Source organism: Myripristis murdjan, chromosome 20, assembly GCF_902150065.1.
Source record: "Myripristis murdjan chromosome 20, fMyrMur1.1, whole genome shotgun sequence".
Taxonomy (NCBI): Eukaryota; Metazoa; Chordata; class Actinopteri; order Holocentriformes; family Holocentridae; genus Myripristis; species Myripristis murdjan.
Genome location: NC_043999.1, coordinates 10,363,464 through 10,384,687, shown reverse-complemented (window position 1 = coordinate 10,384,687; position 21,224 = coordinate 10,363,464). Strand labels below are relative to the sequence as shown.

At 42.7% G+C, this 21,224-nt stretch overlaps 3 protein-coding genes across 9 annotated transcripts in view; 2 read left to right on the top strand and 1 right to left on the bottom strand.

Moving 5' to 3' along the window:
* Window positions 1-4,245, top strand: part of smarcd3b (SWI/SNF related BAF chromatin remodeling complex subunit D3b) — a 32,000-nt gene extending 27,755 nt beyond the window's left edge. For all 5 annotated transcript variants that reach the window (XM_030079133.1, XM_030079135.1, XM_030079134.1 and 2 more), the window contains 4 exons: window positions 6-141; window positions 788-910; window positions 1,366-1,467; window positions 1,564-4,245. In XM_030079133.1, coding sequence (XP_029934993.1) covers window positions 6-141; window positions 788-910; window positions 1,366-1,467; window positions 1,564-1,617 — 415 coding nt within the window. In that variant the 3' untranslated portion in view covers window positions 1,618-4,245. The remainder of the gene's footprint in view (window positions 1-5; window positions 142-787; window positions 911-1,365; window positions 1,468-1,563) is intronic.
* A 4,165-nt stretch (window positions 4,246-8,410) lies between these two features.
* Window positions 8,411-13,999, bottom strand: chpf2 (chondroitin polymerizing factor 2). 3 transcript variants are annotated; one of them, XM_030079470.1, is made up of 5 exons: window positions 13,584-13,999; window positions 12,635-12,829; window positions 11,220-11,784; window positions 10,879-11,061; window positions 8,411-10,400 (listed from the first exon to the last, which is right to left on the bottom strand). In XM_030079470.1, the coding sequence occupies exons 2-5, from the start codon at window positions 12,814-12,816 to the stop codon at window positions 9,126-9,128; spliced, it is 2,205 nt and encodes a 734-aa protein (XP_029935330.1). In that variant the 5' UTR covers window positions 12,817-12,829; window positions 13,584-13,999; the 3' UTR covers window positions 8,411-9,125. The 3 variants fall into 3 exon arrangements, with proteins under 3 accessions (XP_029935330.1, XP_029935329.1, XP_029935328.1); XM_030079469.1 differs by lacking the exon at window positions 13,584-13,999 and adding an exon at window positions 13,035-13,577; XM_030079468.1 differs by lacking the exon at window positions 13,584-13,999 and having other exon boundaries at window positions 12,635-13,577.
* A 1,190-nt stretch (window positions 14,000-15,189) lies between these two features.
* abcf2b (ATP-binding cassette, sub-family F (GCN20), member 2b) lies at window positions 15,190-21,186 on the top strand. The gene is made up of 15 exons (XM_030079041.1): window positions 15,190-15,326; window positions 16,105-16,283; window positions 16,477-16,689; window positions 16,945-17,127; window positions 17,286-17,457; window positions 17,655-17,750; window positions 17,851-17,953; window positions 18,232-18,327; window positions 18,709-18,828; window positions 18,943-19,032; window positions 19,125-19,235; window positions 19,339-19,401; window positions 19,996-20,124; window positions 20,240-20,443; window positions 20,578-21,186. The coding sequence occupies exons 2-15, from the start codon at window positions 16,130-16,132 to the stop codon at window positions 20,695-20,697; spliced, it is 1,854 nt and encodes a 617-aa protein (XP_029934901.1). The 5' UTR covers window positions 15,190-15,326; window positions 16,105-16,129; the 3' UTR covers window positions 20,698-21,186.
* Window positions 21,187-21,224: the final 38 nt, after the last annotated feature.

The following is a 21,224-nucleotide window of genomic DNA, read 5'->3' as shown; positions in this document are numbered from 1 at the left end:
GTCAGCGTGGACCCCAATGACCAGAAGAAGACGGCGTGCTACGACATTGACGTGGAGGTGGAGGACCCTCTGAAGAGCCAGATGAGCAGCTTCCTCCTGTCCACCGCCAACCAGCAGGAGATCGCCTCCCTCGACAACAAGGTGAGAGCTCCAGCGCCCCGGCGGACGAACCCTGGACCGATTCCACTTTCCCTTTGATGCCGCGTGTCACACAGAGGTGTTAATTATGCTGCCCTGTGGGAGCAGACGCTTTCCCCGGTTATATTTGTATGAGCCGCTTTTACCACCAGTTTGTTTGCAGTGAATTTCACCCCCTGCTGTTTCAAATGTGGGAGGCGAGGTTCGTCAGAGATCTGCGCTTCTCACGGAGAAGTTTCGGCTTTTAGGTTGACGTTCTTATCCGGATGAACTCGCACTCGCAGTGAGCAGGGAGGAAGTTGTGTTTTGCTCAAGGGCACTTCGGCAGAATGCATGTCTGCTATAGGGAGCACACCCACGGGAGATGGCCTCAGTATGCACCAGTTCACTCTGGCGGCCTTTTCCCACACTTAACATCCATAAAGCATTCCCGTAGTGTTATTTGTTATTTTTATATGTGAGGGCTGGAGTTTATTGTTGCTCTGAGACCCAGTTTTGCTGCAGGATCATTTATACGAGGATGTGCCGTTTACCCTTTTACTCAGGATATTTATGCACATTCAGTTGTACATGCAATTTGTTTTGTGATACAGCTAAAGACTAAGCTACATGACATTCCTCGGTGCACGTGACTGTTCTCCGCTTTCAGATCCATGAGACCATCGAGTCCATCAACCAGCTGAAGATCCAGAGGGACTTCATGCTCAGCTTCTCCAGAGATCCCAAGGGCTACATCCAGGATTGGCTCAAATCCCAGAGCCGAGACCTAAAGGTTTGACACTAATATTTATACAGCACAGCCGTACATGCACACACTCACACACACACACACACATACACACGCGCTGTTTTTTTTTTTTTCTTCTCTTTTCACAGCAGCATCAAACATTGCAATTAGGGCTGCACAGTTAATTGAAACTTCAAGATTACAATATGGATCACTGCAGTTTCTATGTTGCAAGAGGCTGCGATGTGCAAAGTATAAAGTGTTTCAGACGGTTTCTTAAGCAAGTGACTTAGGTACTGCACCAAATCTCTGATGTTTCTTTGTTTTCACACCAAGCCAGTCTTAAGCATTAGTCTGTAATTTTTTCCCTGCCCTCATTTCTCCCCCCCTGCTGAAAAAGAAATCATACAGAAAACTGTTTCCACATGCTATGATAATACCATACACTATCATTTGTCATATGCAATGTTACATGACTGTATTTTCCTCGGTGGGTGTAGTTAATGACGGATGTGGTGGGGAACCCTGAAGAGGAGAGGAGGGCGGAGTTTTACCACGAGCCCTGGTCCCAGGAGGCCGTCAGCCGGTACTTCTACTGCAAGGTGAGGAGACGGCACCTCGGCGCTGACTGTGGTGAACACTCTGGATCCGTACTCAGATCATGTATTTATGTCTTTCCTTTTCATCTGCCCCAACAGATCCAGCAGAGGAGACAGGAGCTCGAACAGGCCTTAGCTGTCCGTAACACCTAAGCAAAGCCTTCCTGAGTCCTCTGCATCTGATTTCAGAGATGTGTGTCTTTTGGATATGTGTGTGCATGCGTGCGTGCGTGTGTGTATGTATGCGTATCGATGTTGTTGGGAATAGACCTTGTACCTCCACAATGTCAGCTTTTCAGGAGCTGGGGAAAGGCTTTGTTTTTGCGAACCACAATGCATTTTTGAGTTTATCTTGAGGGTTTCAAGTCACAATGAAATGGCATTTTAAGAGCTTCTTGCTTCCTTTATTTAATGGATTGAAACAAGATGTTGGGAGGAGGCATAACACAGAGGGGCATCTTTTGAAAGTTTAAAAACCAATGAGAGAACAGTCAGGGCTAGAAAGGCAGTTTTATTTGATGGGATGATGTGATCAGAGTGGAATGAATGGAAACCAATGACTGGATAAAATGTAGGAAAAATGCTTCAGGAAAAGATTAGCAAAAATGAAAAGTATTTACCTTTGGTAGACATGAGGTTAAATGTGCAGAGTCACCGATATCATCCTTTAAACCTGCATTAAGTGATTTCTGGAACTGTTAATTAACAATCCTGAAATGAACTTGGGTTTTCTGGAGATTTTTATACACCTAATTATATACATTGATACCAAGTGGCTAGGTGCAGCCATTTTGCTGTTTTTCACCTCTTTTCTCTCGTCATCAAATTCAGGCCCAGAACGTAGCTCTGCCTACTTCACCGCCTCACCTCTCCGACTTTATTCAAAGCTTTTCTGAAACCGCACCTTCTGCAGATAATCATATCCAAATTTCAGATCGATTGTGTGAGTGCAATAAGTTTGCTGGAAGCCGTTTTTTACCTGAATGTCAGCAGCTTTCAAATTCGAGCTCAGAGACAAAATAATCCAGTTAATCCAACAAGAGCCTTGTAAGAGTCAAATACAGCCATTTCCATCACCAAAAAAGCATTTTTTGGCCTTAACTGTCTGTTTTGTACAACCAAGCTGCCGTCTGTTTGTTCACAAATGGAGCTCTCAGCACCCTCTAGTGGTCAGAAAGTGCTTACTGCAGCTTTAATATTGAATATTTCAGCATGGAAAATTACCCAACAAGTTAAAAAAAAAAAAAAGTAAATTTTCACTTCATTGTGACTTGAACCCCGGAGAGTTTTCCCAACTTGTAGAGGACCATGAGATGAGAATCCCCAAAGCCGGAGGTGCCAGGTTCTCATACAAAAGCAGCGATATGCACGGTGTGTATGCAAGGTCGATCTCAGTGCACGTGCGTCCACTGCGTATTTGTTTAGTTTTTGGGTCAGGACTGTGAGGACAGGACATCATCGCCACCTGCATGCAATCAGCAGCATGGTCGACTATCGGCGGCGGAGCTCGGCCCCTCGGACCACAGGCCACCACCAGACACGCTGTCTTTTTAAACGGACTTTCCCCTCAGAGCGGGTCTTTTCTATGTAAATATACTGTAGGTCACTAGCATGTCCCCACCGCCCCGCCTCTCTCTCTCTCTCTCTCTCTCTCTCTATAAAGACAACTGGTCACTCTAACCGGCTGCTTGTACATCACTGTGTTTTGGACCCTCATCTCAAAGAGACAGAGACAGCTACTGTGTGTCCGACAGACCTGAACATGATGTAACCGTGTGACAGTCCTCGAAATCCTCACTGTGCGCTGGACGACTTCAGCGTCTTCGCCTCGTTGTGTTTCCCGCCTCACACGGGTTCATTTTTGTGTTTTATTTTGTGTCTTTTTTTTTTTTTTTTTTTTTTGTAACAGTGTTAAAAGCGTGTGTGGGCAGCTGAGACAATGTGTTTTTGTTTTGTTTTGTTTTTTCAATTGTTCCTGTTTCGAGAGTGTTAAAATCGATTAATTACACCAGCAGAGCAAAGATTACAGTGTGACTTTTGTGGGATGCAGGGAATCGAGTCGTGTGGGTTTCTTTTATTCAAGAGTTGAATTAACTTGATTAATTGGAAGGCCTCTAACGTGTCCCGTTTTATCCTCACTAGCCAATAAACAGATTCATTTTCCTTTTACAGTAATTATTGCCACAGTAGGGCTCGGTGTACATTAGCTGGAGTACAGTTTTATCCAAAAGTGGAAGTATTTTGAACTCTTTACCCAGAGCAGTGTTTTAATGAAGAAGAGGAATACTGAGCATCACGGTTATCTTTTCTTCCCAAAATCACACCCCACCCGCACCGGTGGGACAGTAAAACTACAAATATCTAATATGCCTATATCATGTGTCGGGACATTGGAAGACTGATGTCTATGGGTTTTCTCCCCGCTCATTAACTACTTGTTCCTGATGTATTTTGTCAATTAATGTCCTCAAAGGTGTTACCAAAGGTTACAGCAGCAAGAGTGCATGGCCACTAAAAGAGAAATGGGAAATCTCTTGACTTGGGTTTAACAGGAGTTGCAAACACCTTTTTTTAAAACATTGGTTTGAACCTATTTTGAGTACCAGAGGGTTGGGTTTTCAACCACAACAGGACAATTCAGGTAGTTTAGGGTAAGTGGTCTATTATGCTGACTCTCAAATACCTGACTGTGATTGTCATATTTTACACTTGCTGTGTTGTCCTTTATAGCAAACCCCTCCGATTGGTCCAGAAATAGGATGCAACAAATTGTAAGAAGAAAAAAAAAAAAAAAAAGCTTTCGCAAATCCTCTTCATCCCAGGTCTTGAAACCTGTTGCCAGTTTGTCATGACTTTTGATTTACATGAACTGAAGAAGAAATATGATTTTTTTGTGTGTGTTTGTTTTGTTTGTTTTTTGAAATTAGAGATGTGAATGTAAATATGTTTTCCCCCCCATGAGAGGGCCAACTGTACAGTTTATGACAGACTTATCTGTGTGTGTTTGTTTTTCTTTTTTTTGGTGGGGGGGGTGGAGGGGTGGGTGGGTTGTGGGTACTGAGCTACATGGTGCGGTATGGGAGCTCCATGAGTTTTAAATTAGCTGGGCAGGAATGTTAGTGTTCCTCTGTGTGCTATCTTGGGTCAGGGTGGTTTTATTTTAGGTCCATCTCATATCTGTCGTGGGATAAGACTGAACGCTCACAGTCGTAACAAAGAGAGGAAAAAAAAAAAAACCCTCCCTGACTTTCAATCTACATGGAATCTCAGTAGCTGTAACACATATAATCTGCAACTATCTAATTTTACACTTTTTTATGACACTCGACTTGTATGTATATGTTGTAATGTCAGATGGAGAATTTTCTCAGCAGTCAGTTTCTAGCCGAAACCTCACTGGTGTGGGTGGGGCGGGGTGGCGGGGTGGTGGGGTGGTTGGGTTGTGGGGGTGGGGGGGTTCCTTTGCACTGTGCTGTAATTCTCTGTCAAGACTCTTTCGTCATGGGTGAGACCTGAACAATTTCACGATGACCTATGCATGCTCCATGGACATCAGTTAATACATTTGAAACAGTGCGTGTAAATATACAACGTTGGCATTGCAGTCAGTGTGACGAGTGCAGGGGCTTGTCACACTTGCCGTTGAGTTTTTTTTTTTAGTTGAAATGCCTTCTGGAACTTTTGCCAAAAAAAAAAAAAAAAAAAAAACCTATATGCCCTACCAGCAACTAACTGTAGGTGTCATTTTCACAACTGTGTTTTCTTACTAGAACAGGACTCTAAATTATGTTAACCACACTCACTAGAGAGACAAAGAGTAGTTTCAGTCATTTTGGTAGTTCCTCAGTCCTATGTGTCTGATCCAGTTTGATTTTTTTTTTTTTTTTTTAATTTTGGTATGGCCAGGGCATTCACCATTATTGTTGTCACACAGCCTCACTGGTTCACTAGCACCCTCTTGTGGAGGAATCTAGACGCTGCAGCTCATGGGTGACCTCAGCCCGAGGACCATGGGAACAGAATATCTGGCAAATATTAACAAGACTACTGTGTTGATGTTCTGAGAAGTAGAGTTGTCTCACGTTATTAAACCCTGGCATACTGTTGAGATGTTTGTCCCACTTGCCTGCATGTGTTTCAAAAAAAAGAAGTGGGGACTGCTCTTTATCTCTGTTTACACTGTTGTCAGTTGGGTCACCAACAAAAAGGATATATATACATACTGTATATCTAAAGAACAAATTTGTTTGGTGATTACATTCTACAAAAAGAGAAAAAAAAAAAAGGGAATAACAGCTGTGACATTGCGAGACCGCCTGGATGTAAATAAAGAAGCGCTTGCCAAAGTTTGTAAATGCCAGTATGTCTGAAATGTCGTCTTTTATATTGTTATTGCCTTCCTCTGTGATTCATGGTGCCTGGTTTATGTGAGCATAATATCTCAAGAAAAATACAGGTCAAAAACTAAATATTTACACCACAGATCCCTCTGTAGAGTCGCTGATCTGATAGGATTGTGGAGCACCTTGTTGCGTACATTTGCATATTAAAAGGTAAAAAGAAAAAAATTTTTAAAAACACTGGTTAATTCCTTAAGACAGAGTTCATATTAATACCATCCATGCATTATAAGAAGATAGGTACAGAGACAGATTTTTTTATTGCCAATTTCTGTAATTAGTGAGCTTATTAGTGTAGCTGGTTGCGTTCAACATAATTTGATTATAGTGGTACATTATGCACCTTAAGAGCCCTGTTTTTCCAATTTTTATACAACACTTGATGCAAGTCACAGTTGAATCTGTTAGGTCATGACGTAGACAAAAACACCACGGGAGCCCAGTTTTTAGGGAGAAATTTAAGATTGCAGATTGTTTCATCACAACTGAGATGATGTGTTTGCAATAGTGGCAGACGGTCAGGCTATAACTATGGATTATATTGTTTATTTCATGCAAATTTTTTGGAAAATGCGTGCCACTGCAATGAACACCTCTGCAGCTCTCAGGAAAGTGGATATTGAATTTTGAAATGGGATAATCACATTCAAGCTTTCTGGGTGCTTTTAAACTGCCTGTGTCTATTATATGTCAAGTCTCCGCTTTGACGCCGGCACTCTTTATTATAAATTAGTTGGGGTTTTTTTGCCATTATGGGCAGGAATACAAACGAGTGTGAAAACCTTTCAAAGCATAAATGGAGAATGCCTTATGAAGCTGCATGAATTCAGTGAGAAATTTTAGGGCTTTCACATGAATGCGGTTACAGATGTCACACAACTCTTGGAAACTATCTTCTCTGTTACTTCACCTTTTCTTCCTCAATTCTTGTCAAAGCTACATCATCTTCTGAGCTTTAGTCTCTACAATACTGCACAAAAATAATAACTGTAACATACTTTCACTTCACACCAAAGAGGTAGAAGAGGGCTGCAGAGTTATATGTTGGAGAGGTTGCAACACATTAACTAAATTTCAATATAAAACTGAAAACATAATAATAGTAGTCTCAACATTCGGTGAAACCTCACCTCAGATCTACTGATGGTCTGAAGGATAAATGAAGACTTAACATATGAATTCAAAACCACTTGTGTAACCTACCTAAACCTAACATTTACAGCATATTTTATCAGTTCAAGTCCAAATTTAGGTTTTACTGCAGAAATTCCCATAAGCTTTGACAATGAATGCTGAAAAGTTTGGTCATGAAATCAAAGTGACACAGACACTGTGCCAAATGTGACCATACAGCTGTTTAATGGCTTGTTCTGTACCGTTTGAGCTGACTTGATATGAGGGTTACAGACAAGCAAACCACATGCACACATGGTTCTATCAATGACATGTCCCACCACTGTCCATATTGCACAAATATGATGTAGATTTTGTGCAAATAGGCACTACAGGCACTATTATATGCTTATTATAATCTTGACTATTTTATACCAAAGAAAGGATTCTAAATCTCCATTGTTCTAAACTCAACAATTATTAGTTATGGAGACAAAAAATGACATCCAATTATACTCAGTTGTATAGGCCTACTATTCACTGCTAGCATTACCCTTTGCTCCTAACATTTTAGCTTTGGCAATGTGCTGATTTCCTCGTCAAGCTCTTTGGTGGGTTAAATTTCCTGCATGAGTGGTATGTTCCTCAGAGGTGGCAGACAGGCGTTTTATTGTTCACTGACCTCACCACAAGGAAACAGGTGGAGGCCTTTCCATAGAGTATTGGAGCAAAGCTGTAAGGCTGACTACCACCTTGCTCCCACCGTAGAAAGAGCCTCTTTCACTCCGATTCCACCACACCGTTCTCCTGAGCTGACATCCCTCACGTGGAGAAGTTGTGGGGGTGGGGTTTGGGGAACGAGAGGGGGGGGGGGGCATTTCAGCCCTCAGTGCAACCCTCTCACTCCTTTGGAGAGGGGAGGAGAAGGCTGTGAAGTGGCTCATTCAGCTCCTTCAGCCATCGTGCTGTGAAGGTTACCCACCCCTTCACGGACCTTGGCTAGGTAGACGGGACCTTCCCACTGAGCACTGGGTTTACTCCATTCCCCAAAGACATATGTGTACAGAATATAAGCCAAACCCAGGGAGGCCCAGGCAGGGGTGGAGAATTACTGACTTAATGTGAAGAGACGAGGCGGGGCAGGCTGCTTCGGAACAAACTGTTCACTGCCTTGGGGCATTGCAGTAAAGCTTTTAGGCAAACCGGGAAGACTGCAGAATACATTACTCGGTATAGGAGCAGGCTAGCATGACTGACAACAGGATTTTTCTGCCATATTGCCTTTTCTTCAGCTCTGCCAAGCAGATAACAAACTTCAAAAGTTACTGTTCAAGCACGCCTCATAAAAATCCTAATGACAGTTGCCATTTTACGTAATGGGACAGAAATAACCCTTTCAGCCCACTGTGCACAGCAAGAATTAAGGAAACTAGTCTGAGTGGAACAGCACTCTTTAATACCACTTAAAAAAGAACATATCTTGAAGAAAAGACAGCCAATGGCTTCTGTTTGATTCCAGTATTATCTTCAAAATCTCCATCAAGGAAGATTTATGGCTCATGTTTTTTTTTCTCTCTCTCTCTCAATGCAAAACTAATTATTAATAAATCAGTTGACAATGAAGGCCTTTGTTCATTAATTATTTCAAGACAAAAACTCAAAGGACAAACCCATAAAACATAACAAATATATCTATGGCAGGAATACAGGTAACAGCTCTCCAGTCATTTGTGCAAGTCTGTGGTCCAAATTCAGGACATTGCATTAAGTTACACCTCCATGACTCATAATTCATCCGTCATCACAGTCATAAACTCAGGAGTCAAACTTGTTGGGGCAGCAGGGTGGTGAAATCAGCTGAGCACAGAGGCCGGCTTTAAGTTGGAGGATTTGAGTTCATGCCCCAGTGTTAGTAAGCATCCGCCCGCTGAAGTGTCCTTGAGCAAGACACTAAATCCCTCCCAGCTCCAGGGGTGCTTTTCTGTGGCTGCCCTCTAACCTCCCAGTGAAGGGGGGCATGAGGACAGAAAATTTCATTAAACTAACCAATAGTATCATATTATTCACATTATTCTGCTTTATTACTCGGAAGTCCGTTCAGGCAGTATGGTTGAGGATCCTACACTCTGAAAGGCACTCGAGCCTTTTCTAGGTGCTATTGGCCTGCTCCTGTTCAAACAGAGCCATTGCTAGATGGGAGCGTGAGGCAAGGCCCTCCAGGTTGCTGAGCACACAGCGGTGGTAGATATCTTCACTGAACCTTGGGTTGCATGTTCGCCGTACATATTTCTGGATCAGCGCAGGCTCTACTGCTCGGAAAACATGAAGGCCTGAGTAGCGGACAAATATGTCATACACGTCCATGCTCTCCAGCAGTTCCTCATTGTCCAAGATGTCAGCAGCCATCTTTGTTCGTGCAGTCATGTAGTCAGCATTGTAGAAGCAAGCCTCATCGAAGACATGGCGGTCAAAGTGGCCGTCTCGCAGTGCCTCAGATGCAAAAGAAGAGGAGGCAGCGGATGGCTGCTGATCGCGGTAGACGACAGCAGGGCTGAACTCTTGGAAGTGAATGGGGAAGAAGACTTGCCAGTTGCTGATGGCGTTCATTCGGCAGCGGTTGAGGAAGTCAGCATTGACCTCCGTCCAAACACTGGCCAGGAAGAACAGAGTGTCCACTGGATGCTTCTTGGAGATGATATCCATCAGCTTGACCTGTGAAGGCACCTCAGTCTTCACACTGATCCAGGGGATCTTTACATCTCCATAGCGCTTCTCCACCTCCCCAATCATAGCCTTGATCCCAGCAAAGACATCAGTCTGGCTGACCCGCTGCGCATCAAAGGGGTCATAGATGAACAAGAACGTGAGCAGAACGTTGTCATGGGTGTCTAAAGTATTCATCACGTACATGTCCAGGAAGTTACCCACATAGTCCTGATCCTGGGCCGTGACAGGAAGAATGACCTGCACACGTGTTGCTTCTGTCACATAAGGCATCGGGATAATTTCAATTGCACTAAGAGGTCGCAACAGGTTAACCCGTTTACCAATCACCTGGCTGTGGCCTTTTTGGGTGTAGGCCTCCAGTGCCAGGTCCAGCACATACTCCATACCACGTGTGGGGTCGAAGCGCCGGTAGCCGTTGAGTAGACGCCGCTTGCGGAATCGTAGCTGGGGCTGGTAGCGCTCATTGAGGCGCTCCACTGCAATCTCTAATACAGCACTGACATCAGCACGGTCAGCCCCTCGGAGCTCACACTTGGGTGAGCTGTCAATGCATGAATAAATATGCTCTTCAGTGAAGTACTCCCAATTGATAACCTCAAAGCGGGTCTTAGGTTTGAAGGGAGGGTTGATTCCGATGGGCCACGTGGCTCCGGCCTTACCCTCAGGAGTCAAGTCACTCAGGTTGTTGATCTGCATCTGATGAATACACAAAAAGACATAAGTAGCTGCACTCCCAAATAACGTTTCAAATTTGTTTTAAGATTTACAAGATTTAAAAATTGATCCATTGGAAAAACACATGGTCTACACTGGGTAAACATGTGTCTAATTTAAGATAATTAACCACTCTTAAAACAAACAAAAAACCCCTGTGGTGTGAAGTATATTTAACATTAACTGGAGATCAAATTTCTAATGAGATGACACCGGAATGTGATGCTTTATGCCCTGGCAAAACACTCTATCCCTTGTCTTGGCTCTCTGACATGTATAAATATTAGGTTAGTCAGGAATTTCTGCCTTGGCTCAAACATGGGTGCAGTGGAAAGAACAGAATATTTGCACACAGGGCTCATCACTACACCAGAACGGTAAATACAGTCCCACCAGATAAGAGACATATAGACATGAATGTGATAGTTTTGAACATGAAAAAGTGATGTGGATAACAAACCTGTAGCTGCTGGATCTGTAGGTAAGTCCACTCCAGCTCAATCTGGCTGAAGCGCTTGTGCAGGCGGTACATAAGATTTGGTTCCGAAACAGGATGGACTGTGAAAGCATTTTTAAACTGAGCGCTATCCTCACGCTCCGGATCTGCATTTTTCCCAAGCTCAAAGTAACGATAAGTCATTTCCTGTGGGACACACACACACATTAGGGAAGAAACATGTTCATTGGAACATTTCTGCAATGAAACTGTGTCAAAAGCACATTAAACACATTAACAAAACCACCGTTCTGCATATCAGTTCTACTGATTGATTTGCAAGGTTTTTGCCACCAATTATTTACCTGATGCACCTCCACACAGCTGAGACCCAGGTAGTCAATAATGCAGCGGCCCAGCCACTCATCAGGTCTTACACTGAGGATGTCATTGCGACAAGTGTCCAGGTGCGGCTGCAGCCGTGCCAGCAAACTGCGGGACAGCAGGTAGCCATAGCCTCCATGGCAGTACCGTGCCTTCTCCTCCCCACCAATGAACTCCTCAGCCCTGCCCATATACAGGTCCTGCCCTGCACTGAGGTGGCCCACTAGCTCTGACAGACGCTCAGCCTGCATGTACGTGTCATCCTGGGCAAGGTAGAACCAGTCATAGTCTGAGCCGTAGTGCTGGTGCAGGTGGCGCACTGTCTCATACATCAGCCAAACCGGGCGGTCATCACCATGGGCAACCACAGTCATGCCATGGGGCACCTTGGGGCTTCGCAGGCCCGTGAAGAAAAAGGTGCGGTGGAAGTGGTGGGCAACTGTGCGGTTCACTGCCACGGCTAGCGTGTTGAGGGTGGCCCGCGAGGTCAGTACGCCCACCAGTAGTCGCTCTCTGATGCCAAGCTCAGTGTGAATATATCGAGTCCTACAGGGTGAAAAAGACAGTGAGGTAAGTTAGAAAAAAAGAGTTAAAGAGAGGGGGACACAACAAAGACTCAACAATCATCTTTATTAAAATCTACATACTGTGATGAAACACCCTCCAAAAACATTTTAAGTGAGGGTCTGAAAAGGAAACATTGGCAACATTGTTTAAATTTTACCCACAGTCGTGTTTCTTAAAGCAGTTATTTCAAACCCCCTCCACTGATTATATGTGGCCAGGGAACCAAGCATTAATCAGCTTTAAAGGATGAACTGAGACATGAGAAAGAAGATTATCACATCTTTGCATTTGAGGATCAACTGTATGCAACACAATGTGAGGGCTATAGTTTCATGAAACTCAAAAAGTATCATTTTTACTTTTTGTGTACATGTGCTGCAGCCAGATTGGATCCATGTCCATTCTAGCTTATAGGCCAGTTACATATTCTCCTCTTTGCATTTCGGATATCACAAGAGGTTTAAATGTGAACGTATTAAAATGGAAGAACAAGCGAATGTAAATTCCTACAAATTAAATGCTCTCAGTCATCTCTGGTGGAAAACACTATCCGACAGAGTAAAATACAGTAATATGATGCATCTACAGAGAGTCACAATTTTCCTAATTCACATTTTAGTGAGCATTTTTTGCATGGTGGTTTGGCTGCCTACGTGTTCACTGAAAACTCCTTTCATACCCCTGAGTCAGCACACAGGATGTTTCTCTCAGCAATAATTCTGCATTCCCTATACATTTTATGCACTAATGTGGAGGGCATGACTGTGAACATTACTGTGTTGTTGCGATGCATGCTGTATACCTCCATCTGCACCTCTGAATAGCTCACCTGAGGACTTTCTTGTGTGGTTTGTTGGGGTCCTTGTGATAGGGCACAATGCGTGGTTGGAAGTCTTCATTTCCAGCCCCATCCCTTGGATCCCTCTGAGCCTCTCTGCCTAGGAAACGGCCCCCGTTGCCCAGTTCATCAACACAGGAGTCATCTGTGTCCCCTTGGGTCCACGACACCATCAAAAGGCTCAGACTGCACCCCAAAGACAGCCCCAGAATTAGGGGTAAAGCGGGCCGGAATACGGCCAAAAAGGATGAAAGACGCATATCTAGTCGCTAAAAGCTGGATTTGGTGAGGTCGCACTGGGAGACTGTATCGTTTTACAAAGCATTTGACTTTGTCCTAGCACCCCTGGTCAAAATAATTTGGCCAATATGATCTCATCTGAACAGCTCACCTGTTGACACTGACGGAAAATAGCTCGAAATAGCACATCTTGTCTCCTTCCGCTTGGTTTTTCTTAACTTTTAACAGTTACCCGACAAGATACGGTTTCCCAAGTGGAGCTAGAAGCTAGTTATGAAGTTTACTATTCACTTAAGCAAACGTTAGTCTGCTAACTAATTATTAAAAAATGTAAACGTGAGACATGCTGTTTCAATTTTTTGGTTCTTAGCTAATTATGTGCAATATGTCACGTTACATCTATGCTACTCCACTGATAATTACCCCTCCGTGAGATGGGTTAGTTAGCTAACATTTAACAGCTAACCGTTACGTTAGTTTAAATGAAACAAAACGTTTGATGCTAAATGACAAGCTGAGTTAGTTAACGTTAGTCGCTATCGTGTAAACTAGGTAGGCAACCAGTTTAGGATGAACTGCTTCCTGGTGGGTGTTAATTAGCTTAATGATGGCTAAGGCTAGTAGTCGGCAATGACAGTAATGTTAATGTTACTATAATATCGAGCTAGCGTTAGCCCCGGACGCTATATGTTAACGTTACCTGGCAAAGGGAACGGTTAGCGGCTAAACTGGTTACTGGTTTAAAAAAAAAAAAAAAAAAAAAAAAAACACACATCCAAGCTTGTAACGTTACTCCTTATTTTAAAATGAGGCATAGCTATTTCACAAAATACAAGCTAGCGTCGCGTCCATTGTTTTTGTCCACATATCTTCGTCGTTGTCTCCCTCGACCAGACGACCACTGGGACTCAGAAAACACAAAGCTCCTTTCATCGTCGATGTGCTGCTGAAAAAGAAAAAGCGTCTCCGGGCTCAGTCACACCTATCGCCATATCGTCCATTTCCTCCTCAAAACTGACACTGCCTCGTTTCGCCAGAGGAGAAGTGTTGTCTCTTCTCACACATCCTGTTCAGCCGCATCATTACTGAGCCTGAGCTGCTGGGTGATGATGATGATATGATGATGATGGTGGTGGCGGTGATGGTGATGTGCTGCAGCATCACCCCTGACTATATCCAGCGGCTTGTGTAAAACAGCACCCTGTATAAAACACTACACTAACCCTCCACTAAACACGTCGCAATGTCCATGAAAACTTGTGTAACATTACTTTTTTTTTCTCTGTCTGCACAATTTCCTTCACTGAGATTTTTTTTTGTTTCTGGATATTTGCATTTTGTGAATGTTCATTATCATCTTTGCTGTTATAGCAACCAAATATAAGGTTTCTATAGAAAAGAGTAAAATCTCGCAAATGATGTTCACAGTAAAATTATTACCATGTTTCCACAGCCCATATGCACATTTCCATGACCAAAAATAAGCAATTCACAGAAAAGGCAATTCACAACCATATCACATCTTTAACGTTTGTCAGAAAAACAGTTACCAACATTACCAACAATAAATTACTTATTCTGTTTTTAATGTTATATTTTGTAGGATTAATGCACACATTTAGACATAATGCACATACTTTTTTGGCACCTAGTTTTACATTACTTGTTTCATTTTCTTATTTCTTATATGATTGATTGATTGATTCTTTTATTTAAATGCCATGCTTCGAATTACAGTTGTTAATACTTCTGTTTAAATTGTTCATATTTCTATTTTTTTATAATCCTTGTTTATAGTGTTTATATTGCTTACTGCTATTTATCATGTGTATACTGTATATTTCTTCTAAATTTGCACATTGACCTACCTCTATGCACATTTTATACACCCATGCACACGGTTTTTTCTGTTTTGTTTTTTTTTTTTGCACATTGCTTTTTGCACACTGGGTTGTACAGAAGCCCAGCCCATATGGACTTACAGGACACTGTTGTACACATTACAAACCATGCTCAAACATGTCTTATAATTTATTTTTTCTCTTGAGAATTTTAGACACGTGCAACTAACCCGTTTTCTCCCTCTAGGATCAGTAAAGTGTCTCTGATTCTGATTATTTAAACTTACTTGCACTTTTAAAAAAATATATATTTTTATACTTATTTTCTCCCGTTGTGCTTCTTATATCAAATTTGAATATATCAGTATTTGTGTTTATGTCTCGTCTTGTTGACTATTTCCTAAAAGTGTATTACCCCTCAGGGATTAATAAAGTTGTACTGGACGGAGTTTTACTGCAGTCCCACGAGAAGGGGAGGGCCCGTGCTTCTCGCCGCCCTTCATGCCCATATATGGTCTGTCTGGCGGTTTGGCGACATCCACCCGGCGAAAAGTGGACACGAGACGTCGGTGTGCTCTGAGACCAGCATTAAGATATCACAGGTAAGGCCAGTATTCCCGTCGCCTGTGTAATTATTTTTGTTGACATATTGTTTAACTGATACAATACGGCCCTGGAAAAAAACGGGCGGGGTTGAAAATCATTCAGTTAGCCACGAGATTAGCCAGCTTCTTGTCGTAGCTGGGCCTTGCGACAAGCTGGCTAACGTTAGCATGTTAGCACAGCGTAGGCCTGCCAATTGAGGCTAACGCTTGTTAGCTTAGCTAGCCGAAGCCCACATTTGAGCTAAGACAGCTAAACGTGATATGTTCTTTATGAATAGCAGCGTGTCTTCATTTACTAACGCTGTTGTTGTATATAATGGCGTTGAAAAAAAATCCATAACGACTGTCATTATAGAGCCATTCAAGATTTAATGTTAGCGGCGTTCACAGTAGGTACCACTACATTGGCCTTTTTTTTTTTTTACCATTAGCTTGTAAGCAGGTGGAGCTGAAAGACATTTTTTGGCTAATGTTGATGCCGGGTGCCAGTACTAATTGAGTCGCAGCACTTATCATGTTGCTGATTGATTTTAGTCTCTATTGTATAAAACCAACGCAGGCGATTAGCTGTCAACCAGCTAGGATTTAGTTGCTGGTTAATTTCGATACTGGTTGAATTGTTCTTACGGTACACGTTGGGTGAGCAGCTATAAAGGAACCAATCCTTTTCACTTGATTTCTACTCTAAAATTAGGTTTGCCTGGTATATTGTCTGTAAAGTTTGACGCCTGATATCGATTTAAAAACAAAGTGTATCTCTTTTCTTCATCTAAAGTGCTGTTCATTAGCCTTGCCCAGCAATGCCATCCGACTTGGCCAAAAAGAAGGCAGCGAAGAAGAAGGAGGCTGCCAAGGCCCGTCAGCGTACTAAGAAACCTGATGAGGTGAACGGGGAGAGTGAACAACCAGAGACCCAGCAAAATGGAACAGGGAACAATGGAGCTGAGAACAATGGTGAGAGTTGGATGGGAAGCATTTTTGAAAACGGTATCCCATCACAGTATTTCTTGTAGCAATGAATTTTATGTATCTTGTCTGTTTTCTCAAGCTTATTTTCTACTCCCAATTTTTAATAAAAGCCGCTTTGTTTTTATATTAATTTTTTGCTCAAAACAAAATTGCTAACAGGATTTTTTTCGTTTGACAGGGATTGCCAGTTTGACAAAAGAGCTGGATGAATTTGAGCTGAAGAAGACAGAGGCAAGAGCTGTGACTGGGGTGCTGGCTTCACACCCCAACAGCACTGATGTTCACATTAGCAGCTTGTCGCTCACCTTCCATGGCCAGGAGCTGCTTGCAGACACCAGCCTGGAGCTCAACTCAGGCAGACGCTATGGCCTCATTGGCCTTAATGGCACAGGTAATAAGCTTCTGTACTGTCTGAGAATACCAAACCAGTGGTTTATACATTTCCCAATACACAACATCTGTTGGTGCTGTCTTTGGTAAGCACCTTCATCTTGCATCCCAGAACCACTGCACTCAACACTCACCTTCAACATGGATCAGAATTGTACTTACCTGTAATACTGTGGCCTACAGCTACTTGCCTTTTCTATATTCCTGGTGTCACATACTAAAACAAGCAAAATGTATTCTCTATGTCTGTGTGCAGGAAAATCCATGTTGTTGTCGGCCATTGGGCATCGTGAAATTCCCATTCCAGAGCACATAGATATTTACCACTTGACCAGAGAGATGGCTCCCAGTGAGAAATCAGCTCTGCAGTGTGTCATGGACGTGGATGAGCAGAGAATTATGTTGGAGAAGGAGGCAGAGAGACTCGCCCATGAGGACTGTGAGTTACATGTGAAGTACATTGTAATAAATCAAAGAATAGATTACTTCTGTCCTTATCCCAGGGGAAAATTAAACTGTGAAGTTGAGAAACAGTAAGCATAAAAGAATTTTAAAATAAATAAAATATTTCATACAAGCTGTACATGTCCCATATAGCGGAGTGTGAGAAGTTGATGGAGTTGTATGAGCGTTTGGAGGAGCTGGATGCAGACAAGGCAGAGGTGCGAGCCTCTCGCATCCTCCACGGTTTGGGCTTCAGTGCTGCCATGCAGCAGAAAAAACTGAAGGACTTCAGCGGAGGCTGGAGGATGCGTGTTGCTCTGGCCAGGTGAGGAAGAGAGGTTGATTTTCATGCTAACATACAATGACAGGATGTGGCACACAGCGTCTTTTTTCTTTGCTGAGGTTTTCTTTAAAAAGTGGTCATGAAACCTTCATGTTAGGTGTTAATGTGAAGTAGTCACGGATGCCGTAAATATGATACAGTGTTAGATGACTGACTACTTAAATCCTTTATTTGCCCAGAGCCCTGTTCATCAAGCCCTTCATGTTGCTGCTGGACGAGCCCACTAACCACTTGGATCTGGATGCCTGTGTGTGGCTTGAGGAAGAGCTCAAATCGTAAGTTTACCCACCGTGTCCCCTTCATATGGATTACCTTTCGTTAAATACCTGAATCAGGGATATATGTATGTATATTTTTTTTTCTCTTTCTTGTCAGTTTCAAGCGAATCCTCGTGCTCATTTCGCACTCTCAAGACTTCCTGAATGGTGTGTGCACTAACATCATCCACCTGCATCAGAGGAAACTGAAGTACTACACTGTAAGAACATGTTGCTTAAAGCTGTAACTGCTATGGTGCCAGAAAGGAAAATCTTGTAACAGTGTCAGAAAGAAAACAAACTAAAAAATAGCATTAGCATCTCTCAGAAGACCCTTTAAAGTGCCTAAGTGGACTCAACCATCTTATATCTCATAAAGCTATATAAGGAAGGTGGGGTGGAGTGTTGCTAATTATGTGTATGTGTGTGCGCATGGCCCTGTGTAACACATTTGTACAGCCCTTTTTAGATGACTATGCAAATCTATTTTTATTTGAAGGGTAACTATGACCAGTATGTGAAGACCAGGGAGGAGCTGGAAGAGAACCAGATGAAGCGCTTCAATTGGGAGCAAGACCAGATAGCACACATGAAGGTAAATGGGAGACATCATGTGGTGGATTATCTATACTGCACTTCACAGGCAGTTTTTGCTTGGGGAGCCACTGAAAAGTCATTCCCATGAAAAAAGTGAAGCCGTAAAATTTGAAGTCTGAAGTTTTTGGAAATCAAATGTCTAAAATTTCTGCAGTCACTGAAATGTATTGCTTTGATTCAAACAGGCTAACAGGTGTTGAAATAAGCAAGCATTATCACATGGTCACAAGTCAGATAATTTTAGTTGAGCAAAAATGATAATGATTAAATATCAAGCACAGGTTGTGTAATTGTTTGTTTTCATCTTGGAATATAAAACATGTACACTATTTGTCACATTTTACCACCCCTCCCTTTAACATCTGTGTCTCTCCATTAGAACTACATAGCCAGGTTTGGTCACGGCTCTGCCAAGCTGGCTCGACAGGCACAGAGCAAGGAGAAGACATTGCAGAAGATGGTGGCATCAGGCCTGACTGAACGAGTTGTGAATGACAAGGTACAGTAATAGTGGGTCATCACTAGGCCTGTAGATGTGATTGAATTTCCAAACCACAGACAGCGTTAAACTGCTGTACATTGTGATTCCAAGACATATGTGTTTCTCCCACAGACTCTGTCATTTTATTTTCCTCCCTGTGGGAAGATTCCTCCTCCTGTAATCATGGTTCAGAATGTGAGCTTCAAATACAGTGACAACACGGTGAGTACAACTGTTGTTCTAGCATAGACAGACCTATGTATATTGGATCATAAAGTTATCAGTCTATTAATCTTTACACCTGTTCCCTGTAGCCCCACATATATAAAAACCTGGAGTTTGGTATTGACTTGGATACACGAGTGGCTCTGGTGGGGCCCAATGGAGCAGGGAAGTCCACACTGCTGAAGCTGTTGATGGGAGAGGTAGGTTTAGGTGTATATATATATTTTTCCCCAGTATTATCCCAGCTTTTCATGACAACTCACTAATTTCTTGGATTCTCCTTGTACTTTTTTTTCGCTGCAGCTCCTACCCACTGACGGCATGATTCGCAAACATTCTCATGTGAAGATTGGCAGGTATCACCAGGTAGGACTCCGAGCCTGTTTAATACCTTTTGCATGCATGTTTCAGAATCCCATGAATGTCGTCCATCTACAGACAAAAAGGGGGTATATCTCAATATTTTGCACCTGGTCCATCCCATTGAGGAGGAAATGCACCTGTAGCCTCAAACATGGCAACTTCCCATCCCAGCGGTCAGACCCTCAATTATCAGTTCTCAATGGGTTGGCATTCACAATTTTAACATAATCAGATGCGCATACATGACAGACAACCCGACCTTACAGATATGTTACCTTCAAACTTCCTCTTCTCTTTGAATTCAGATTCTTATCTCTCGAGCTGTCAGTTTTTTTTTTTTTTTTTTAGTGCTTCTTAACTGTTAGCCATTGCCCGTATACTATGTTTACTGCACACGCACATGCCAGATTGCGAGGCAGGAATATGGCGCCCCCTAACAGAATTCAGTAATAACACTAACTTTAAGCGTGGTAGCTTCTTCACGCTCATTTTGATCTGGGTCTTATAGCAGGGTCAACTTGTATGGTGATGGTATAACAGACATTCAAATCTATGTTCTGTTGGCTAACACTATGGTTATTGTCTGTTGTGTTGCAGCATCTGACAGAGCAGCTAGAGCTGGATCTGTCTCCTCTGGAGTACATGATGAAGTGTTACCCTGAGATCAAAGAAAAGGAGGAGATGAGGAAGATCATTGGACGCTATGGCCTGACAGGAAAACAGCAGGTAGGAACAGGATATTCATCCCAGAGTTGCTAATGGAGAAGTCCATTTGTTTAGTTTGAGAAGAAGTTTCAGCAGCATTTATTGCTCCAACTTTTATTCCTGAAAAAATTTCCAGGTCAGTCCAATTCGGAACCTGTCAGATGGTCAGAAGTGCCGGGTGTGCTTTGCCTGGTTGGCCTGGCAGAATCCACACATGCTGTTCCTGGATGAGCCTACCAACCACCTGGACATTGAGACCATTGACGCTTTGGCTGACGCTATCAACGACTTTGAGGGTGGCATGATGCTGGTTAGCCACGACTTCAGATTAATTCAGCAGGTATGCAACTAATGACTTCAGTCTTTTTTCTAGATGTCAGTGAGTGCCTTCAGGATACCTACTAGTAGGGATACATTTTTGTCATATCGTATCAGCTGTAGATTGCACTGTAATAGTACTCTTCCTTCCTCCAGGTGGCTCAGGAGATCTGGGTGTGTGAAAAGCAAACCATCACCAAGTGGAATAGGGACATCCTGGCATACAAGGAGCACTTGAAATCCAAGATTGACAAGCAGCAAGCGCATGACATCTAAAACAGCATCACGCTCTGAGCCACTCACTTATCTTGCATCATGGATTTGACCTGCAAGCTCCTGAAGGGATGAGCAGGGATTGCATTTCAACAAGTGTCCTGAATAAAACTGAAACAATCTCTTATGCATATTATCGGACACGTGTCTGTACATGATTATTTCCATCTCAGTTTTGACAGTGATGCACCGTGCTGAACCTGACCCAAACCCCTCTTCCTTCACCTCAGGCTGCACTCTGATTGGCTGATTTCACCTGAAGCATCTCAGTGCATTTTGGAATGCATTCCATTGTGCTGTCATCATAGAAAAAGTTTTATTTTTCCAAATGTGATGTTTTATCCCAATATGTATGCAGCAGCTTCTAGGTCATATTTTATGATATTTAAAAGTTGACTTTTTTTTCCCTGTGTAAAAGAGCAGTTATGCCTTATTTAACAATGTTAATGCAATAAAAGTTTGTCTGAATAAATGACAGAATTTGCAAGTGGAGATAATGTGATGTTTATGGGTCCTTCAATAAATACAAA

Bases quoted from the DNA above. Each gene is read 5' to 3' on its own strand.
- chpf2 (XM_030079468.1), bottom strand. From the start codon at position 12,903: ATGCGTCTTTCATCCTTTTTGGCCGTATTCCGGCCCGCTTTACCCCTA. The intron at 11,785-12,634 runs GTGAGCTATTCA...TTCACCCTGTAG, and splicing joins CCACACAAGAAAGTCCTCAG to GACTCGATATATTCACACTG. The intron at 11,062-11,219 runs GTAAATAATTGG...TGTGTCCCACAG, and splicing joins GCTGTGTGGAGGTGCATCAG to GAAATGACTTATCGTTACTT.
- abcf2b (XM_030079041.1), top strand. From the start codon at position 16,130: ATGCCATCCGACTTGGCCAAAAAGAAGGCAGCGAAGAAGAAGGAGGCT. The intron at 18,829-18,942 runs GTACAGTAATAG...TTTCTCCCACAG, and splicing joins AACGAGTTGTGAATGACAAG to ACTCTGTCATTTTATTTTCC. The intron at 19,402-19,995 runs GTAGGACTCCGA...GTTGTGTTGCAG, and splicing joins AGATTGGCAGGTATCACCAG to CATCTGACAGAGCAGCTAGA.